Source organism: Eptesicus fuscus, chromosome 2 (genome assembly GCF_027574615.1).
Source record: "Eptesicus fuscus isolate TK198812 chromosome 2, DD_ASM_mEF_20220401, whole genome shotgun sequence".
In the NCBI taxonomy this organism is placed as follows: Eukaryota; Metazoa; Chordata; class Mammalia; order Chiroptera; family Vespertilionidae; genus Eptesicus; species Eptesicus fuscus.
Window position 1 is genome coordinate 117,357,747 of NC_072474.1, and position 17,078 is coordinate 117,374,824.

Here is a 17,078-nt window from a genome sequence, read left to right on the forward strand (position 1 = left end):
ACACCTCCCCTCACCCAGCTGCCTGCCATATCCTTCCCCATCCCACCTCCGTCCACCTCCCCATCCCACCTCCGTCCACCTCCCCATCCCACCTCCGTCCACCTCCCCATCCCACCTCCGTCCACCTCCCCATCCCACTTCCATCCACCACCTCCAGGCCCAATGCCACAAGGACAGAGGCCACCCCCAGGGCCTGACGAGCCCCCCTGGGGCTTCAGCCACCCTCAGCCCAGCCTTGTTCACTGGTGCAAATTCCCACTAAGCTCCCACGGTCTCACTCAGCTGGCTGTGGGTCTGGGTCTGTCACCAGGACTGGGTCCTCTTCCCAGCACTCGCAGGACCCGAGTCCTCCTGGGTATGGCTCCGAGGCCCTGGAAGCCTGGCTCGGGGCCCACCCATCGCTGGGCACCCAGGTGTCGTGTTCTCCCTCCTGCCAAGCTGCAGTGCGCCCTCCAGTCCTCTGCTCCCCACTGCCCGCGCCCGCCTTCCTCCTCCCAAGCACCCATCACTCTGACCCACCTGCCAGCAACCTGTCTCCCTGGGAGGGCTGGCATCCCTGGCTCGGGGCCGGGCAGATGTGAACTGAGGGGCCGCTGTGTGTGGCGAGGGTAAGACGGGTAACAACAGAGAGAGAGAGACCGGTAGGAAGAGACAGCGAGAGGGAGGGAGATGGTGACCCCCACAGCTGACCTCTGAATGGTGACCCCCAGGGAGAAGGGGGGATGGAGACAGACGTGGAGGGTCAGCAGCGTCCAGGGGCCAGCAGAGGCCTCTGGCCTCTGTGCCTGAGCCTGTCCCGGCCAGTGAGCCCCCGGACTCCAGCACTGGGGCTGGGCCCTGCCCTGTCTGCTCCGGCAGCCTGCACCTCCCGGCCTGCAGGCCGCACCCGCCCAGCCTGGTGCCTTTAGGTCAGGGGGTGTCTCTCTGCAGGTGGCTTGTGGGGTCCTCTGGGGGGTTGCCCGCAGGATGTCAGCTGTGGGTCATCCCATCAGTGGGGCATGGACCCTGAGCTGGGGATCCTCAGACCCTGGAAACGGGTGACCCCTCCTCAGCTCCTGTCCCCAGACCTGCACAAGGCCTGACCTTTGACCCATCTCATAAAGAGATGAAGCGGCCAGGGCCGGCGTGGCTCCGTGGTTAAGCGTTGATCTAAGAACCAGGAGGTCACGGTTCGATTCCTGATCAGGGCACAGGCCGGGGTTGCGGGCTCCATCCCCAGTGGGGGGCGTGCAGGAGGCAGCCGATCCATGATTCTCATCGTTGGTGTTTCTCTCTCTCCCTCCCCCTCTTTCTCTAAAATCGATAAAAAAGTATATTTAAAAAGAAAAACAAAAGGCAGAAATGTGCTCCCATTCTTGGAGGTCTGCAGCCTCCGCCCCCCTCCCTCCCTCCTGGCTGGCTCAGTCCCGCCAGGGCCTGGAGGGGTCAGAGGGCAGCAGCCGGGCAGAGGGGCGGCGGACTGGGACCAGGCTGAGGTCCAGGGCAGCAGCGGGAAGGGGCGCGTGAGGAGTGGCCGCCCCTCCGTGGGGGCAGGGGCCGGGGCAGCCCCAGGATCCACCCCTTCCATCTCGCCCCGCGACTCCCCATGACTCAGCCTGGCGGGGCCGGTGACAAGTGACTGCTGCGGCCACCAGGCAGCCGGCCCTGCGGTTCCGGGAGATGCGGGCCCCGCAGCCCTCTCCCCGCACGAGGCCCCCGCAGGGACCCCCGAGAGGGGCGGGCGCAGGAGGCGGACCTGCGACCTTGCAGCGACCGCCAACCGCCGTCCCGCAGTGCAGCTCCGCAGAGGCAGCGCCGGCAGGGAGGGGGCGGCGGGCGGGGCGCCGGGGAGCAGTTCCCTCCCTCCCTCCTCTCCCTCCCTCCTCCCCCTCCCCCTCCCCCTCCCTCCTCTCTCCTCCCCCCTCCCCGCCGCGGCCCCGACTGTCCGCGGCCCGGGTCTCCCTCCTTTTCACTTTCATTGAAAATAGGCCAGGGCTCGTCTGCGGGTCTCTCTCCGCCAGGGGAGGGGGTTCAGAAGTCGGGGGGCTCCCTTCTCCCGCTCAGAAGAGGCCCGAGAGCGGGGGTTGGGGTCACTCGGGTTCGGGACCACTGCGCCTCCCCGCACCCGCGCTGGGCACCCCCTCCCGTGGCGGAGCGATTGGGGAGGGGCGACCCCCACCCCCAGGCCCCGGAGGGACTTTCCCACTAGGTTTGCGGGGTGTCGTCCCGCACGCGCTCACGAAGGACCCGGCGAGGGGAGTGCGGACCCTGCGGGAGGAGGGCGGCCCCCACCGGGTCCACACCGCGGGGCGCAGCGGGCACAGGGTCTGGATTCAGGCGGCCGGACCCCCCAGGACCCCCGACCCCCGAAGCCGGCGGGGGGCGGGCTCTGGAGGAAGATGGGGGCGCGGCTCCGCAGTCCCCGCCCCCGCCCCCCGCGCCGCGAGCCGCGCGCCCCGCCCTCCCCGTCACGCTCGGGGGGCGGGGAGGCCTCCGTGTGACGCGCCTCCTCGCGGTGCCCTTCAGCCGCCGCCGCAGTTCCTGGGGCGCCACATGGACCCGGTCGGCCCGAGCGCGCCCCGCCGCTGACGCCCGCCCGCTAGCCCGCACCCCGGTCCGGGAAGGTAACCGGCCCCGCGCGCAGCCCCATCCCCGGCCCGGCCGCCCGGCCCGGCCCCGGCCCCGCTGGGCAAGCCCTCGGCCGGCCGGCGCTGTCCACCCGCGCGGTGCTGAAGCGGCCGGCCCGGCGCGCCCTGCCTCCGGCTCTGTCCGGGCTCCTGCCTCCCCGGCTCCTGCCTCCCCGGCTCCTGCCTCCCCGGCTCCTGCCTCCCCGGCTCCTGCCTCCCCGGCTCCTGCCTCCCCGGCTCCTGCCTCCCCGGCTCCTGCCTCCCCGGCTCCTGCCTCCCCGGCTCCTGCCTCCCCGGCTCCCGCTCTGTCCTGCCCCCTGCCCTCCCCTGTCCTCTGTCTCCTTTCCTCCCCTGGCGCCCCCCCCCCCCCCAGGGCCGCTCCGCAGAGCCGGGCAGCTCGCCCGCCGCAAAGCCCAGAGGGACGGCGGCGACGGGAGCCAAGCCCGTGCCCTGGGGGAGCCCAGCAGCACCCCGACCTCTGCGGGGGGCCCTGCGGTCCCCTCTCCCCAGAAGCCAGGGGAGAAGTTTGGAAGAGAATCTGCTTTGCGGCAGAGGCGCCCTGCGCGCCAGCGCTTTGTGGGGGGGCACTCCCGCCCCCTGCCCAGCGCACAGCGGGTCCCTGCAGAGGAGGGCGCACAGGAAGCAGCGGCTCTGCAGGGCCCCCCCCCCCACACACACACAGGCAGGTTTTACAGGAAGCACCTCCCCACCACAGTGCCACCTGGCCTGGACCCAGGGGCGCCCCCATTTAGAGGCAGGTGGAGGGGTGGTCTGCCCAGGCTGGCCCCCCTCCCCCCAGCTCTCCCACCCCCCTCTTTGTGGTGGGCGGGTGGCAGTGGGTACGGGGTCTCCCCTGGATGGAGCCAGGCCTCCCAACACCTCCACCAGCAGCCACAGGGCCCTCCCCGAGGGGCACCCCTTCGGGCCCCACCCCCCCAAACCTGATTCTGGATGGACCCCGTCCCCCTCCCCTGGCCCGGGCCCACCAGGAAGCAGCAGAGCCAGTCACCTCCCAACTCCCCTGCTTCCTGCAGGCCGGCTTCTGGGAGCCATGCCTCTCCCCACGACTGACACCCCACCCCGCTCCAGGACCTCGGGGCCTGAGACCACTGCAGACCCAGCGGGGGTCCTGGGACCTGCTGCCCTGGCCAGGGTGTCGGGGGAGGGGGAGCCCCTCCACAGGGACCCGCCCGGGTGTCCCCTCCCGGCCGGGGTCCAGGGAATGATGCTCTCCCAGACCCCAGCGCACACTCGGGGGGAGGGAGGCAGGACGAGGAGGAGGCCCCGCAGGTGGGCCGGGCGGCCTGTGACCGGCTCCTCTCTCCCAGGCCCAGGACTCGGCGGCCACACTTGATTGTGAGTTGGGACCCCCGGAGCTGCCGCTGAGGAATCAAAGCCGGTGCCATGGAGTTCGTGATGAAACAGGCCCTGGGAGGTAGGAAGGAGGGGGTGGGGCACGGTGCACCCAGCAGGCGGCAGGCCGCACACTCGGCGGCCAGGGTGCTGCAGGGTCGAGGCTGAGCGAGCAGTAGCGCCTCCTTGGGCTTGGGCACCCCCGGGGAGGGTTTCAGGGGCACGAGGCAAACCCTCCTGCAGGGTGGTGGCCCCTCGGGGAGCAGAGCCACCGCCGCTGGACCCGGACACCGGGGACGGGGCTGGCTGAGCACAAGACAGGGACGTGTCCCAGACAGCGGGGAGCCGCCCCTCCGTGCCCAGTGCGACCCCTCAATCTGCTGACCCCCATTTGAAGGGCATCCTGTGCCTACAGGGCTCCAGGCATCCTCATGGCCGGAGACCCCGGCCAAGGCGTGGTGAAGAGGGGCCCGGTCCACACGGGCACCGAGCAGGGGCGCTCTGGTCAGCCAGGCGGTGGGCCATCCCGCGCTCCTGCCCGGTCTCCCGTGATGGGGCCCGGCTCCTGGTGGCCGGGACAGACGCTGCGAGGGCATCTCCCCTGGCCTGCTGCCGTCCACTGCGTGGCATGAGGTGCCGCTGCTGTGTCAGGGGGGCCGGGAGCTTGGCCGGAGGTGGGCGCTGCCGTCAGGGACGGGGTGCCTAGAGGGGCTCGCATGGGGCGTGTCTGCTAGAGAAGTGACATGAGCAGACACGGGGCCTGGCCCGGGCCGCACGCCCCGAGACTCCAGGGTCAAGGATAGACAGGCTCCAGGCTGCGTCTAATTATAATGATGACGTCACCGGGACGGGATTCAGGACCGCGCAGCATCCTGGCACCGGGGCCGCGTTCCGCCAGCCAGCGCAGGCTGTTGCAGATAATTAATTAGGCGGCTAATTCGGGCCCAGAGGTGGGCTCGCAGGAAAACCCAAGTCTCTGATGTGTCTGTCGACACGGCTGCAGTGAGCTGGGTGCCTGCCAGCCGCACGCCCTCTGCGTGTGTCACCCAGAGTTTCCCCTGCGGGGGTGACGGGGCGGCCCCGGGGTGTCCTGGCTGCCCAGTGCTCCCGGACACTCGCTGTCCTGGCTCTGGGGGGCTGGGGCTGCGCTGGCCTCCTGGTGAGACTGGACTTCTGTCCTGTTTGCCGTCCCTGGGCGCAGTGACAGCGAGACGGGCAGAGACCAGGAATATTCCGAGGGAGACAGACAAGCCCCAGGCACAGAGGAACCTGCAGGATTGACCCGGAAACCGTCAAAGGGGGTGACCCCAGAGAAGCAGGGACAGGGATGGAGCCGGAGAGAGGAGATACGGAGCAGAAACTAGAGAGAGAGAGAGAGAGAAAGAGAGAGTGAGTCAGAGTCAGGAAGTGCCCCAGGACGTGCGAGACGAGATGGAGGGAGACAGATGCGAGACAGACAGCAGCGAGGCTTCTGGGAGCCAGGCAGGGGCGCCAGCTGCCCAAGCCTCGAGGGAGAGACGGCGCCTGCACGCAGGCTGAGGACCCCGCGGAGACGGGGCCGGGGTGTGCGAGCAGAGAGGGCTGAGAGGGGCCACAGGGAAGGACAGAGACAGACACAGGTGCATCCAAACAGGAGTGGAGGGGGCAGAGACCCGAGCCAGCTCCACAGGCAGCCCGCAGCAGGGGGGGCAGGACGCCCTGCGGCCGAGGTAGGCGCTGGCCACCTGAGGCTGTGCCCAGGACACACTTCCAGCGCCTCCTCCCCTGCCCGACCCCGAGGCTCAGGTGACCGCCTGGTGGGGACCTGCAGGGGACGGGCGGGGGGGTGACTGCGGCCCCCGGTGCACGGCTGGCTCTGCTGGGCCTCGTCTCTCGGGCTGTGGAGGAGCCGGTCTGGACGAGCCGGCCTGGCACGCGGCGGTGCCCTCCGTGGTGGTGCCTCACACCTCTGGCACCTCTGGCACGGGCCTGGGCGGCGAGCAGAGGGACCCAGGTGCCGGCACACGGACTGTCCGGGCCTGCCCACCCCAGCAGGGCCCGCAGCACGGACTGTGGCCTCGTGTGGCCTCCTGGCGCCACGCTGTTTCTCGAAGGGCGGGGGCAGCTGTGGCCGGGCGCCCAGGGCCGCTCCCCCGAGACGGCGGGGTCGGCCCAGACACACCAGCCGCGGGCCCCGGAGTGGACGTGGGAGGCGCACACGGTGTCTCCGACGCGGCTGGAGGGGACTGGCAGGCCTGTGGGGGCATCGGCTCTCGGGGCCTGACCGGGGCTCCCCGTCCCCTCCAACCAGCAGACGTGACCCCAGGCACAGCCGCTGGGCCTGCCCCGAGGCCAGGGCGCCGAGGGGGAGGTGGCGAGAACGCTCCTGGGCCAATCATTCAGGAAGGCTCCGCGAGGCCAACTTCCCGCCACCCCAAGGCGCCTTAGACAAACGCAGATTCACGACAGCCCAGGCTCAGTCCTGAGAAGGGAGCCGGGCCTCGGCTCATGGCCGCCTCCCGCTGGGCCTGGCATCCATCACCGACCTGCAGGGTCGCTGCCTCCAGCGGATAATTTGAAGGAACTGTTTCCCCCGAGGCCAGGAAGTGCGCCCGGCCTGGAGCGACACTGACCCCTGGGCAGAGCGTGGCCTGTCAGGTGAGCGTGGCCGGGTCGACGCTCCTCAGGCCCAAGCAGGCAAAGTGGCTATTTTGGCCCAAAAGCCCCGGTTCAGGCGTCTGTGCCGTCACCCGCCTCAGGGCAACACGGTCTGTGTCCGGAACATGCCCAGGCCTTGGGGCCTGTGGGGGTGGGGGAGCAGGGCCGGCTTCCTGGAGGAGGGGACGTCTGAGCTGGGCTCAGGGCCCCCCTCACCGAGCCCACGGCAGCCGGGGGTCGAAGGAGAACTTTGCGGGACCTGCCATCCGGGGCTCCGGGGCTGGTCAGTGCGGACGGGCCTGCAGGGAGTGAGGGGCCCTGGAGGCACCGGGCTTTGTGGGGCTGGAGGGGCTGGAGGGAAGGACCTGCCTGCACGCGGAGTGGGCGGCGGTGCCCCGGGCGGCTGCTGTGGGGGGCTGGGCACTGCTCCCAGCCCTCCGTGGGCACAGCGCCAGGGAGGGCCTCGGGGGCTCTGCGGCCAGGGGCCCAGAGCCCTGTGGGTGGTGGGCCATTCACTCTCGGCCAGGTCGCCCTGGGGTTCCGTGTCCAGACCATGACAGCCCGAGAGAAGGGAGGGCCTGCCCACCCAGGGGCTCCCACAGGTCGGAGGTGCTGGGTGGGGGAGGGCAGGGGGTGGTCGGAAGGGGCTTCTGTTTGCCAGACCCTCGGGGAGGGAGCCACCCGGCCACTGCCCGCTCGGCCGTCTCGGGGGCCAGGAGGTGCGGGAGGGGGGTCAGGAGGGTCAGGTCCCCCCTGGTCCTGTCCCCTCAGACAGGTGCCCAGGCGGGGAAGGGTGGTGAGTGAATGGCAGAGAGAGAGGCTGAATGGAGGGACAGACGACGGGATTACTCCTGTCCCTGAAGCCCGGCCACGCCATCTGCCGCGAGCTTGTCTCTGTCGGCTCACTAATTGGCGTCTTCATCTCGCCTCCTCTCTGTGTCCTCTCCCCAAAGCCAAGACCAGACGCTCTGCCTACGGCCACAGGCGGGCGGGGCCTCTGAGGTCAGGGCGGCCGAGGGGAGGGGCTGTTCCCAGCGGGAACCCCCAGGCCCCTAACAAAGGTTTGCGGGACCACAGAGGGGCTGGTGGGGAGAGAGCCTGTCTCCCGCACTTGGAGTGGTGAGTGGCTTAAAGCTGGGAAAGGCATCCCGTGGGGGCTGGGGTGGTGGCCAGGCCGGGGGCAGCGACCCTCGACCTTCCCTCAGGTCACCTTCAGGAGGCGGGCCCTGGGGGCCCCCCACTCGCAGGAGGGGTGGGCTCTCCTGTGCCGGCAAGGACGGGCGGGCGAAAGCAGCCTCCTTCTAACCAGGCCGTCCTTGCTGGCTGGTCTGACCTTGGCCGGCAGGGATGGGGGTGGATGAGCGAGTGGGAAGCTCTCCTCCGAGCCTGGTTTGTTCCCTGACCTGGAGGGCCCCTCCCGTTACAGGGCCCGGGGTGCGCGCCCTGCGGGGGGCGGGGTGTCTGGTGAAGGGACTTTGCCTCAGCAAGAGGTTTCCTGTTCCAGGGGTCACACCTGACCCTCCCGACTGCGCCCCTAAAACGCTTCCTCGGTGTCACAGAGTTTCGTGGGCCGAGTGGTCGCTCACCCTCAGCTTCGCTTCGGCTCTAGTCGTCAGTCGAGGCCACAGCCGCGTCTTGGGGCCCTCGCCTTCCCCGGGGCTCTGCCCGCACGCGCCCCCCCTTCCGGCTTGTGGCTCCGATCCGGAGGACTGTGTTCCTCACACAGAAAAATGTTTCGATCTTTGCATTCAGTTTTATTAGAGACATTCACACACAGCTGTTTTTTTACCATGAGAGTGGATTTTCCCGTCATTAACATTGTGACAGGCCGGTGCGGCTCAGTGGATAGAGCCTCGGCCTGAGGACGGACAGGCCCGGGTTTGATCCTGGTCAGGGCACAGGCCCGGGCTGCAGGCTCCATCCCGTGTGATTCTCCCTCCATCAGTGATTCTCCCTCATCGGGGATGTTTCTCTCTCCCTTCCTCTCTGAAATCAGTGAGAGGAACAGTTCACTGCAGGGGATTGAATTCTGAAGGAAAGTGTGAAGAAGGACATGGAAAGTGGAGGCACCGCCGTCCTGGCCACGCCTGGCTGTGTGTGTTGTGGACAGTGTTACAGATGCGCCCGCCCCCAGGCCGTCACCATCCATTGTCTGGGGCCCCGTCTCCCCTCCTGCTGGATCCTTGGGGACCTTCTGAGGGGGGACACGCGAGGCCAGGGGCGTCTCTGTTCGGCTCTCACGCGTGTGCGGGCGTGAAGCTGGGTCACGTGTGTGCTCCACCCCGAGGTCGCACCGCCCTGCCCCTGTGAGAGGGCCCTGGGGGCTGGAGGTGGCGTGGGCAGGCGGGAAGGCCTCCTGGAGGGGTGAGCTGTGGCAGGCCCGTCTGCACCCCACCCCAGCGGCACCCTCTGCAGGGAGGAGGGCGCGGGGGTGTCAGGACGCACAGGGGCTCCGGATCCAGGCGCGAAGGGTTCTCTCATAGCGAACCTCCACTTCCTTAGGAGGAGCCCTCGGAGCCGAACTCTGAGAACAGCCGGCTCCTCGCCCGGCACGGCCCGGCCCCCGCCCCCCCAGCTGAGTGCTGGCGTCGTGCTCACAGAAACACACGGCGGGACCTCCCTCTTTCCCTCCCTCCCTTCGTCCGTTCTCCAGCGGGCGGGCACGGGCGGGCAGGCTGTTCTCGCGGCAGCCATTCCCCTCGCGTGTCCCCCGGAGCCGCTTGTCTTTCCGCTGTCCTTCCGTCCCCCGGAGCCGGCCGCCGTCGGGTGTTTCCGGGTTGAATTGTGCGCCTGAGCCCGGCTGCTCCCCAGAGCGGGAGCCGTGGGGGAGCGGTGCGCAGGCGTGTTCCCGCGCGTCCTGCTGACCTGGGGGCGTCCGGGACGCCAGTCCCCGTGCTCCGCCCTCGGTTCCCAGACGTCGGCCACGTGGTCGGACTCACGTTCTGACTCCTCTGCCTCGGAGCGGTTCCGCCCGGGCCCCTGGTTCCGCCCGGGCCGTGTGGCACCGAGCCTGACCTGTGCTTCCCCCTTTATTGTGATAACGACACAGAACGCACATCGGCCCTCACAGCCGCCCTCAGAGCCCGGCTCAGGGGCAGAGGCTCCATCGCCCCAGGGCTCTCCCCCTGCCCCGTCGCACACGGAGCCCCGCCCTCCTGTGGGTCTGACACCCCAGGTCCGTGAAGGACGTCACGCAGGCCCTTCACATGCCGCCTGGGTGCCACTTCCTCCTCTCCGGGGCTGGGCGCCACCCCACCCGGGGATGGACGCACCCTGTCCACCCGCCGCCCGCCGGGGCACGGGCTGCTGTGAACACAGGTGTGCGAACATCTTCCAACGAAATCCCTCCTTTCAGCTCTGCACCGAGGGCGGCCCGCCGGGCCACGCGCTGCTTCTGTGTAATTCTTTTGAAAATGTTTTTATTTATTTCAGAGAGAGGAAGGGGGAAGGAGAGAGAGAAACATCAAGATGAGAGAGAATCGGTGACCGGCTGCCTCCCGCACGCCCCACACTGGGGATGGAGCCCACAGCCCCAGGCCGGCGCCCGGACCCGGAATCCACAGTGACCTCCTGGCTCCCAGGTGGACGCTCAACCGCGGAGCCACGCCGGCTGAGCTTCTGAGTTTGCCTGCTCTCCACAGCGGCCGCCCGGCTGTGCCTCCCCGGCACGTGCTGTTGGCGGTGTTGTGTGCCTGCGAGTGTCCGTAACAGCCACTCCTGGTGTGCGTGGCCTCTCGCTGGGGGTGGACTGGCCTCCAGGAACATCCGGGGCCTCAGCGAGGAAGTGCCGGCCGCGTGGGCCCGGTGTGGCCGCGGTCTCTTTTCTATCCTTAATCACGTTCACACGTGGGGCTTTCTCCTCCTCCTTTTCCCAACACGGCATCGCTGGGATCCTCGTGTCCACCCCTGCCCGTCACGGCGCACACGGCCCTCGCGCTCACGGCCGCCTGGGCGTCCCTGCCGCGGCGCCTGGTGGCCGGTGCTCGCGCGGCCACGTGCCCAAGGCGTCACCTCATCTCCAGTCACTTGCCGGGGCCGCGGCCGAAACACGCAGCCTGCGGCGGCGTCTGCGGCCGTGTGCCCACGGAGGAACGCGTGTTTTCCTGGCACGGGCCCGGGGCAGGTGGCGGGCGGAGGGCTCTGTGGGAAATTCGGACCCTCCCGCAGGCACGAGCGAGCCGCGCGCTTCGCCTCCCGCCTGCGGCCTCCGCGGTGTGGGCTGGGCTGTGTACAGCGTGAGGCGGGCGGGATGGAGCTGTTGGCCGCGGGAACCTCAGCGCCTCGGGGCCGCTGTGGGAAGACTGGCCCTTCCCCACGCGTTATCTTCGCGGCTTTTTTAAAGTCAGTAGTCCTGGCAGGTGTGGCTCAGTGGATAGAGTGTCGGCTTGTGGACCAAAGGGTCCCGGGTTCGATTCTGGTCACGGGCACGTGCGTGGTTGCAGGCTCCTCCCCGGCCCTGTCTCGTCAGAGAGGCTGAGGGAATGGCCTTTGAATTCCACGTTCCCGTGTTTGCGTGTGGTTTACGCACCTCGTCTCTCCAGAGCTGGCTGTTCCCCCGGGTCCTTCGGATCCTCTGCACCGATGAGCATGTCCTTTGCCAACAACCGTTTGCTTTTCATTCGTTAAGAAATATTTTTTATTGGTTTCAGAGAGGAAGGGAGAGAGAGAGAAACATCCATGGTGAGAGAGAATCATGGATCGGCTGCCTCCTGCACGCCCCCCACTGGGGATCCAGCCTGCAACCCGGGCCTGTGCCCCGAGCGGGCGTCGAACCCTGACCTCCTGGCTCGTAGGTTGGCGCTCACCCACGGAGCCCCGCCGGCCGGGCTGCTTCTGTCTTACTGACCTTCACGCCTTCTCTTGTCTTGCTGTGGTGCAAGGCCTGGGTCCTCGGGGGGAGGGGGCGCGAGGGGCACCCCTTCTTGTGACTGAGCCGAGAGAAAGGCGTTCAGGACCTCACTGTGGACCGTCTGTTGGCTGTAGGCGTGCGAGGTCCCCTGACAGATGATGCATTTCTCTGAAACGTTAAAATTCTTTATCAGCCGGATATTTGCTGAGCACCTTCCGGGCATGGGTCCGAGTCCCTGGGTTGTGGGTTTGCGCCTGCCTCCCCCACACCCGCCAGAGAGGAGGCCGGCGGGCTCTGGCCTCGTTACCAGGGGAAATGTCGGGAGAATGTGTAAGTGACTCCGTGACCCAGTTTCCCTTGAGTCATTGGCCCCAGATCTGCTCTGCAAAGCTGTGCAGAGGTGGCTGAACCCGGACCTCAGGCGCTCCGTCGGCCTGGACCCGTGCCCACGAGGCCCGCGGTGACCGGGTCACCTGGACCTCCTCACACCCCATGAGCCTCAGAAGTTCCTGGCGCCAGAGAGGCCCCCGGGGATCGGCACGGCCCAGAGCCCGTCCAGAGAGCTGTGTTTCCCGCCAACGGCCGGTGGCTTCCCGGCCGGCGCCCTCTGCCCACACGGCGGTCGCTCCCGAGCCATCGGCAGAGGTGGCTTTTGGCACTCAGACCTGCAGGGAGGGGCCGCCCGGGTCCCGTCCCGCACCAGCTCAGCACCGTGGCCCGACACCCAGGGCGGGGAGCCGCGGAGGTCGAAGGGAGGGGTGGGGCTGGGCCTTGACGCCAGGCTGGGGACAGGCCTGTGTGAGCACCTGCCCACAGGCGGTCGGGGACTCTGCGTCTCCGCCTCAGGGCGTAGTCCCGAGGCGCGTGCTGGCAGCCGCGGGCAGCGCTCATGGGGGCGACGCGAGGTCAGAGGAGGGGACGCCCTTCAGAGACGGAGGATCCGAGTGCGTGGGGGTGGCCGGCCCTGGGGCAGCGGGTCCTTCAGGAACAGGAGTCCCACGGGAGCGTGCAGGGGCGGGTGGGCGGGCCCCGCGGGTGGCTGCTCCAGGCCGCGATGTGCCTACCGCAGTGCCCCCCTCGCTGCCCGTGGTGCCGGCGCAGCAGCCGCTCCGCTCCCTGGAGCCCCCAAAGGGCCAGGCCTCGCTGGGTGCCTGCCGAGATCAAGGCAGTAATTCCAGGGCTCCGTCCTCGGGCCGAGCCACAGGGGCGTCCGGGGAGGGGTCCGCTGCTGCCTGCGAATCAGGGAGAGTGGTGGCTGGTGCGGCGGAAGATTAGGCCCCGGTGCTGAGACACGAGCCGCCGGCCCCTCCATCCGCGGTCCTCTCCGCGGTCCTCTCCGCGGTCCTCCTCCGGGGGCTGGGCCGTGGCCGGACACAGGCCCCAAAGAAGACACACACCTGCCCGCTCTGGGGGCTCACGCACACACAGATACACACGCGAGCGCACACACACACACACACACACACGCATCCTGCTTCCTACACAGGCCCGTGCACACACACTGCCTCCCACCCCCACAAACCCACGCTCCCCCTGTGGACAGAACCCAGGTGAGTGCTGGGCGGCCCCGTCTGAGCAGGGCCGTCCGTGGTGGGGCTGCCCCGACTCACCCGCTTCCTGTTCCAGGGGCCACCAAGGACATGGGCAAGATGCTGGGGGGCGACGAGGAGAAGGACCCTGACGCGGCCAAGAAGGAGGAGGAGCGCCAGGAGGCCCTGCGGCAGGAGGAGGAGGAGCGCAAGGCCAAGTACGCCAAGATGGAGGCCGAGCGCGAGGCCATGCGGCAGGGCATCCGCGACAAGGTGGGCCTGCGGGGTGGGCGGGACAGCTGGGTCCCAGGACAGGGGACTCTCCCAGGGACCTCACCACGGGGGGTGCAGGACCCAGCTTGGGGGCTGGGGCTGGGGACCTGCCCTGGACACAGGGATGCTGCCTGGGGGGGGCCTGTGGGCTGGGGGGCCTCTCTCCACCCCCCTTTTCAAAAATTATATTTTTATGGATTTCAGAGAGGAAGGGAGAGAGAGAGAGAGAGAGAGAGAGAGAGAGAGAGAGAGAGAGAAACATCCACGATGAGAGAGAATCATGGATGGGCTGCCCCCTGCACGCCCGGCCTGGGGATCGAGCCTGCAGCCCAGGCCTGTGCCCTGACCGGGATCGAACCCTGACCTCCTGGTTTGTAGGTCGATGCTCAGCCCCTGAGCCAGGCCGGCCGGGCCCACCCTCCTCGTTAAGCTCCAGTGGACAGAGCTTGGACTGCGGCTCAGGAGCCGTGGGAGCTGTCCCCGGGGTGGCCGTGCCCTCTGTCCTTCCTGCTCCCCACGCGGAGCCGTCCTGTCCTCGTGGGTGGGGGCTCCCAGGCGCCCCTGGGGGTGGGGGCTGGGTGGGGGGCCGTGAGCCTCCGAGGGATCTCCATGGTTCCCGGCCCCGGCCCCGGCGAGATGCCTGGATGCCTCGGTGTTCCCAGTGAAGGGCCTGGCACGGGAGCCGGGCCTCGCGGGGCGGGGGGGCGGGGGGCGAGGGGGGCAGGGCAGCCGCAGCCTCTGCGCCCATCAGTCCTTCGGGGGCCACACACCCAAAGGTCCTTCCCGGGACCTGCAGGCGCAGCTCACAAGCCCCGCCCCAGGACGGCGGCTGCAGCCCGGAGCTGTGGGGGAAGAGCCGGGACAGGCACCGACCACCAGACCCCACACAGGCTGTGCCCGGGGGCTCAGGGACTGGTGGGGAGACGGGGACCCGATGGGGGTCGTCAGAGGACAGAGTCAGAGACAGAGAGAGACAGAGACAGAGTGAGGAGCCCCAAGGCCTGGCCAGAGGCAGCGGAGGGTCTCACAGGCCCAGGTCTGCGCCTCACGCTCCAGCCTCCAGACCGTGGCCTCTCCCGGGAGCACTCACCTCAGCAGAGGTGGCCCGGGAGGTGGGAGGCTGCCCCTTGACCTGCTGGGGCAGGGCGCCCCCTGGTGGCCAGCGTGGGCTTAGACCCGACCACCACGGTGACCCACGGTGTGCCCAGGTCCCCGGCACCGCCCAGTGACCCAGCGCCATGACAGGTGGGCGATGGCCCGTGACCGCTGGTTGGGTCATGGCTCCGATTCTCACCGTCCAGCAGCATGACGATGCCCCTCCCAGCCCCCGGGGGTAGGTCACCAGGACGGCTGGACGCCTGGGTGGTCAGTGCCCGGGGAACAGCTGTGACGGTCACCTGGGCTCTGGGCATGGGAGCCGCAGACACGCTCCCAGCCAGGACACGTGGGGCCAGGCTCTGAGGTGGAGCCGGCTCAGGAGCCCCTCCCCTTCGGGGTAACCCTGACCCTCAGGTCAAGTCCAGGGTGAGTGGCCTTGGCCTCAGAAAGCCCTCGAGCCTCCGGAGCACATGGGCTGGGTCCTTCCGGACCCCAGAGGGGACGCCCCCGAGGGTGCTGGCCCCCAGGTTCCCTCCCAGCCCCTCGTCAGGGGTCTCTGCTCCTCCGTTACACGTGTGTTCCCGCCGTCACCCTTGCTTCAGCGAGCACCGCGTGCTCCCGGGCACGTTCCCCTCTGCCGTGTGGGTGCGGGCTCTGGGCAGCACAGCCCCTGGGTGGCCCCGGCCCACGCGTGTCCCCGCCACGTGCACAGCGTCCTGTGGGGGAGGAGGCTGCCGGGCTCCCTGCCCTGGGCTGGAGGGAAGCGCTCGGGTCTGACCTACTTTCCGGCGGCGTCTCTCTCCCCCACGCTCTGCTCCACAGGCTCCCGCACGCGGCCCTCCCGCTCGGCGCCCTGGGGCTGCCTCCCCGCTCCTGCTCCCCTCCCCGGGGGAGGTCCCCCCAGAGCAGTGACTCAGGAGAGGGCTGTGCTCGCTGCACCCGTCCCAGGGGAGAGCCTGGGCCTGCCCAGAGTCCCGCCTGCCGCCTGCTGACCCCATGTCAGTGCTCAGTGGGGGGCCCTCTGGGCGATGTGCCTGCCGCTCCAGACATTCTGGGGTGCCCACTGCCCCTCGGGAGAGAGACCCTCCCGGAGGTCGGCTCGGGTTCGGGGCTCAGAGGGGCGCGGAGCCGCACAGGAACCCAGCCCTCGCCCCCCTCCAGCCGCAGGCGCCCTGATCCCAGAGCCAGAGCGTGGCTTCCTCTCCTCGTTCCCTGCAGAGGGCAGCCCTGCTCCTCCGCCTGAAGCCACCCATGCACCCCAGGGAGAGGGAGCTGAGAGGCCCCAGCGGGGGGTGGGCAGTCAGCCCCCCTGAAGCAGCGGGACGGGCTGGAGAGCCAGGTTTTGGGGAGGAGCTAATGAAGAGAGATAAGGGGGGAGGGGAGAAGAGGGGGTCGCCCACCGGTGCAGAAACCCCCCTCAGCAGGCCCTGCAGCCCGTCAGCAACTGTCAATCACTGACCCCCGCACCCTCTCCCCATCGTCCCTCTTTAGAACTTGTGATCCAGGGCCTTAGGCCTGACCGAGGGGCACCCCTCCCCCAGCCTTGGCGGGTCCTAGCTTAGTCCATGGATGGCCCGTCTCCCCAAAGCCATGAGGCCAGCATGGCCCTGCCTGGCTCCCAGCAGCCCTGAGGCCGGAGGTCCTGTGGGCTCAGTCTGTCTGACCACAGGCTCCCCTGGCCCATGCTCCGGGGGAGGGGGGCACCGATGGGTCCGGCAGGGGGTGCGTTCCTCTCCAGAACCCGTGCTCAGTCCTGGAGCCTGCAGGCCCGCTGTGCTCCCTCGAACCCTGTCGGGGAGCCCGGCCCCGCCCTCGGCAGCCCTCGGGGGCCCTGGCTTGTGGCAGCATCACTCCCACCCCCTCTCCGTGGGCGGGGCTTTCTCCTTGGCTCCTCTGTCTCGTAAGGAAACTGCCTGGACAGGACCCAGGGTTGCTGGGCTCCCGTCTCTACGGTAACTACACCTGCAGCGCCCGGTTCCCCCTTCGGTCACGGTCCGAGGTCCCGGGTGACAGGGATTCGGCGGGAACACCATTCAACCACTACAGCGGGCGACTTGGGCAGGGGGAGGCCTGGCGGGACCCCCGCCCCCCCGCCGGGGAGCCCCTGACCCCGCTGTCCCCACAGTACGGCATCAAGAAGAAGGAGGAGCGCGAGGCCGAGGCCCAGGCCGCCATGGAGGCCAACGCGGAGGGCAGCCTGACGCGGCCCAAGAAGGCCATCCCGCCGGGCTGCGGGGATGAGCCCGAGGAGGAGGACGAGAGCATCCTGGACACGGTCATCAAGTACCTGCCCGGGCCGCTGCAGGACATGTTCAAGAAGTAACGCCGCCGCCCCCCGCCCCCGCCCCCGCCCTGAGCCCCCTCCCCTCTTCCGAGGCCCCGCAGGGAGTCGGGAGCAGAGTGCAGCCCCAGCGCCCACATAAGCCATAGTCCCAGGTCCCCCGCCCCCTCGCCTCGGGAGCCTCCGCCCCTCCCCATCCCGCCATTGCCGCCGCCGACACAGGGCCCCTGCGGCCCGCGCTGGAGGCCGGGACAGCGCACCCCAGCTCCTCGGGCCGCGGGTGGGTTGGGCCCTCCCCCAGACCTGGAACCCCTACCGCTCCCGCCCTGCACCGCCCACCCCGCAGCGCCCGAGGCGCCCCCGAAAGGGCCGGCCCCCACCACCCTGGGCGCTAGTCCCCGGTCCCCGCGTCGGTGCGCGCTCGTTCGGCCCAAACTCAGGAGCACAGCCAT

General features: G+C 69.3%; 1 protein-coding gene across 1 annotated transcript; it reads left to right on the plus strand.

The window, feature by feature from the left end:
* The first annotated feature begins 4,010 nt into the window (after window positions 1-4,010).
* On the plus strand, window positions 4,011-16,668 carry CPLX1 (complexin 1). Its single transcript, XM_008150921.3, has 3 exons — window positions 4,011-4,041; window positions 13,072-13,247; window positions 16,471-16,668. The coding sequence occupies exons 1-3, from the start codon at window positions 4,011-4,013 to the stop codon at window positions 16,666-16,668; spliced, it is 405 nt and encodes a 134-aa protein (XP_008149143.1).
* The last annotated feature ends 410 nt before the right edge of the window (window positions 16,669-17,078 follow it).